The sequence below is a fragment of the Gymnoscopelus microlampas genome, assembly GCF_963454915.1.
Source record: "Gymnoscopelus microlampas genome assembly, chromosome: 5".
Lineage (NCBI taxonomy): Eukaryota > Metazoa > Chordata > Actinopteri > Myctophiformes > Myctophidae > Gymnoscopelus > Gymnoscopelus microlampas.
Genome location: NC_139942.1, coordinates 21035652 through 21040211, shown reverse-complemented (window position 1 = coordinate 21040211; position 4560 = coordinate 21035652). Strand labels below are relative to the sequence as shown.

At 46.2% G+C, this 4560-nt stretch overlaps 1 protein-coding gene across 1 annotated transcript; it reads left to right on the top strand.

Moving 5' to 3' along the window:
- Nucleotides 1-1811: 1811 nt before the first annotated feature.
- Nucleotides 1812-2747, top strand: LOC311044981 (COP9 signalosome complex subunit 6-like; the record flags this gene model as incomplete). Its single annotated transcript, XM_084056789.1, has 1 exon — nt 1812-2747. Exon 1 carries the CDS (start codon nt 1833-1835, stop codon nt 2745-2747), a length of 915 nt encoding a protein of 304 aa, XP_083912915.1. The 5' UTR covers nt 1812-1832.
- Between the last annotated feature and the right edge of the window lie 1813 nt (nt 2748-4560).

Here is a 4560-nt window from a genome sequence, read left to right as displayed (position 1 = left end):
GGGACCCCCAGAAGCAAAGATTTGAGTTACAAATGTTCGCTTGAAAAAATATATATTCAAAGATTTGCAAAAATGTTCACGCTTTCTCAAAAATAGCAGATCTACAAGCTCATAGCGCGGCACTCGGTGCCGCGCTATGAGCTTGTATATCTGCTATTTTTGAATAGCCAAAGTGTAAAATAATGCTTTTTAGCTCAAATCTAAGAATGACAGATGCTTCACCAGGTCTTAATGGGTTAAATCTATCACATATGCATCAGAAAATATTTCCATATAATTATTGCACTTGTCTCATGCCAGCACAGGAATCCTCTCACGATGGGGCTCACGTGTGATTTATCAAGCGGTCGTATCCTGCCAATCACAGCGGAAGAATGGTCGGGTGTTGATAAATGTTGCCGGATGAGAGCAATCGTCATTTAAACACGCCCCTCAAGTTTTTCAACGTGATGAATCGGAATACAGCCAAGAAGACGTGTCTCTGACGTGTGAAGTTACCCCACCCATCCTCTCAGCTCTTGTTCTGGGTGAATGATTAAGCATCTAACCTGTGATAGATCGTTTTTAATTCATCAATTAATTAATCAATTAAATAAATGCTTATAAAATGGTCCGCCAAATCTTTGTGTGATATACATTTTTTTTAACATTAACCACTTGAACCCTAGCATCCCTTTTCTGAGGAGAACTTTAGCCAAAAATAGCCGATCTACAAGCTCACAACGCCTCGCGCTGCGAGTTTGCGCAAGTTTGATAAATGAGGGCCATTCTCCCTCCCAACTCATCACATACAGGTCAGCTAACCCATGGTGTCACTTCTTGATGCAGTGCGGGTACCCCCTTTAGCATCATTTTTCAATGTGCAGGGCATTCCTTATATTACTCCCACAACTTCTGAAATAGATGATGTTGGTGGCATGTGCTGTCACATGACTGACTATAATAGAATGTGGACCTGATTGAGAACAAGGCCACGTTGACATTAAAACATTGAAAAAAAGTGAAATGAAATACAGTGGACATCACAAACGTAACATAGGTCGGCGGACCGCGGACATCACAAACGAAACATTCCCATAAATGGTCCGACTGCTATGCCCATATGGTCATGTGCATACATGGGACCGACCGACTTCAAACTCGGCGTGCGCATCGGAAAGGACTCAAGGGAGTGCGGTGCCCGCCACCGAGCCGTTCAGAAATGCGGTTGTCAGGAACCGCCGAACCGACCGATATGCCCATATATGGGCATGCCAATATACAGGGTATGTGCATATACTAATCAGGGATCTCCATATATGGGCACAAAAGGGACACAGACAGACAGACAATGGGTACTGCAGACAAAGCCACCCTGACACTATGACTATGACATTATTGGTCGAATCGGTGGTGCAACGTAGGTGTGAGGGGCATGCGACACAATTGTAAATTGTACTGACTTCATACGTGACTAGTAACGTTCAAGTACTCTTATAGCGGTTACTGACTAAGTACTCTTATAGCGGGTCTTATTTTATAACGTATGAATAATTGTATTATTAAAACTATTTATTATGTAGTGTCTAATGTCTCTTGATGTACCCAAATATGGAAATACCTGATGTCGTAGTACCGAGCCATCAAATATGACATCTGTCTTGCCTAAATATGGAGTTCTGCATGGCTATGGTATGGAGACGATTGATGTCATAGTATCGCATCATAGCTTAGAACTGGCTTATATAAATAACACACAATAACGTTCCTCAGAACGACCGGTAGAATCTGTCAAGATGGCGGCAAACGACGCACGAGACATGCAGGTCGATGGAGTAGCCAGCCCCAGCGTTATGGCTTCGGGGGTCGCGGGGAGCGTGTCCGTGGCCTTGCACCCGCTCGTCATCCTCAACATATCGGACCACTGGATACGCATCCGCTCTCAGGAGGGCCGGCCCGTGCAGGTGATCGGAGCCCTCATCGGGAAGCAGGAGGGGAGAAGCATCGAGGTGATGAACTCCTTTGAGTTGCTCGCCCGAGTCGAGGACGACCGGCTGAACGTCGACAAGGAGTACTACTTCACCAAGGAGGAGCAATTCAAGCAGGTCTTCAAAGACATGGAGTTCCTGGGCTGGTACACCACCGGGGGCGGCCCCGACCAGTCGGACATCCACATCCACAGGCAGGTGTCCGACATCATCGAGAGCCCCCTCCTCCTCAAGCTGAACCCGATGACCAAGCAGGCGGATCTCCCCGTCAGCGTGTACGAGTCCGTGATCGACGTGGTCAACGGCGAGGCCACCATGCTGTTCGCCGAGCTCGCCTACACGCTCGCCACGGAGGAGGCCGAGAGGATCGGCGTCGACCACGTGGCCCGCATGACGGGCCCCGGCGCGGCGGAAAACTCGACGGTGGCCGAGCACCTCCTGGCCCAACACAGCGCCATCAAGATGCTCCACAGCCGGGTGAGGATCATCCTGGAGTACATCAAAGCGGTGGAGGCGGGCGAGGTGCCGTTTAATCACGAGATCATGCGCGAGGCCAACGCGCTGTGCCACAGGCTGCCCGTCCTCAGCACCGAGAACTTCAAGACGGATTTCTACGATCAGTGCAACGACGTGGGCCTCATGGCCTACCTGGGCAGCGTCACCAAGACCTGCAACAGCGCCAACCAGTTCCTCCACAAGTTCATGTTCGTGATTGACAGTAACAGACAGCAGGGGGGGGGGTACGGTGGCGGGCGAAGGATGAGATCAATGTTCAATTGAGAATAAGAAGGGGGAATGAGATAGGACAGTGGTTCTCAAACAGTGCCCCCCCCCCCCCCCCCCCCCCCCCACACATTGAATTGTATTTAGCCGCGGACCCCCATCTGAAAATACCTTGTGCCAAGAACCCCCAGCTTGTGAGCTTGTAGAGCTGATATTTTTGAATAGCCAAGTATAAAATGAGGTTAAAGCGGTTTTACACATTTTGCTGGGGAACCCCTGGAACCCCCTCCAGGACCCCCGACCCCAGTTTGAGAACCACTGAGATAGAGGAGGTCTCAAGGAGAGTTTTTTTTTGTGATGGTGGCTGACTGAGAAAATCCTTGATAGCACTTGATTTACAGTATATACTCCTCCGTCAGGTAGGGCATTCATTTATCAAAAACAGACTGCAATTTCTGCCCGACAACAACAATATCCTATTAGAATTGCCTTGTGGGTTGGCGGACGGTGGATGTCAAAAACCTAACCTAAGTCCAAAGCAAAACTTATATTAAATAAGTAAGCTGTAAGTAGGATTTATTTATTTTTTTACAAGTGTTCCAGAATGTAATAATAATTATAAATGACTGAAGGCACTTCAGATTATTAATGGTACTTTGTGGAGGACATTGTAAGTCTGTGTGATTTCCTAATCAAATAATTGGACTCTGAACTTAAATGTTTTTAAATTATTTGTCAAAAAAAAGAAGCAGAAAAACTTCGCATGGAACACATCGTCTCTGTCGGGTGGAAATCAAATTATGTCAAAAAAATGTTACTTTACAGGATTCAAATGCAAAAATGGCAAAAGTAGCAGATCGACAAGCTCACGTGGTCACGTTTGGAGCTTGCAGATCTACTTTTGATGCTCGTGTGTGTAGTATCAAGTAGGGCGTTAATTTACGAAAAGAAAACACATTCGTTAAAATATGGAGATAAGAGGTTTCTGTCCGACAGCATGAACGACATGCTACTGCAGTCAGCCGACAATGATTGGTGCTGTTGCCTGTGCGTCTGGCTATTCAGGTGGGCTGTCACTACGACTGTCACTCACAATGCACTGCTGCCAGGCAGAGAGTCTTGTGTTGTGAATGTGGGACACATATTGTTTTTTTTTGTGTGTGTGTGTGTTTCAGTGAAAATGTGTGCATTTTAGTGTTGGAGTCACTTCTCAAAAGTTGCTAAAAGTTCCAAATAAATGTAGCTACAGTACAAAGTTGTTGATACAGTATGTGCCTTTGGGAAAAAATGAGAAAATAAGAAAAAAAATCACACCCAGTGTGAAGAGAGTGGTGCCTTTGAAAGTGTAACTGGTTGCATCCTTGTGTTGCAATCAGCAACAATATGTTGTCACGTCTCACATGAAGCTTGACCAATCAGCCGTGCTCAAACATACGGACGGACATACGGACGGACGGACATACGGACACACGGACAAAGTCAAATGTAGGAGTGGTTGGCACCACTCAAAAACAAGTTCCTAGGGTAATTATTTGAACAGTTGGCATCACTACTGACACTCAACCAAAAGCTGTAGAATGGACAAAGCCAGTGTCAATGTCAAGAGTGTACATGTGTGTGAGGGTATAGCTGAGATGCTGGAGGGTGTGAAAGGTGTCTGGGAACACCTCAAAGGTGTTAAAGTCACTTAATTCCAGATAAGCCAGCAAGTCACCTACTGCCCCCCGTGGACAAAAGCTATATTTCAACCAAATGACCCTTTTCACAAAATGTGTCATAGCAGAGTAAGCAGCTGCAGCTAATACAATTAATAATGGGTATGTTTGATTTTTCGTGAGCCAAGTAGCAAGCATAGACAAACATACCCATT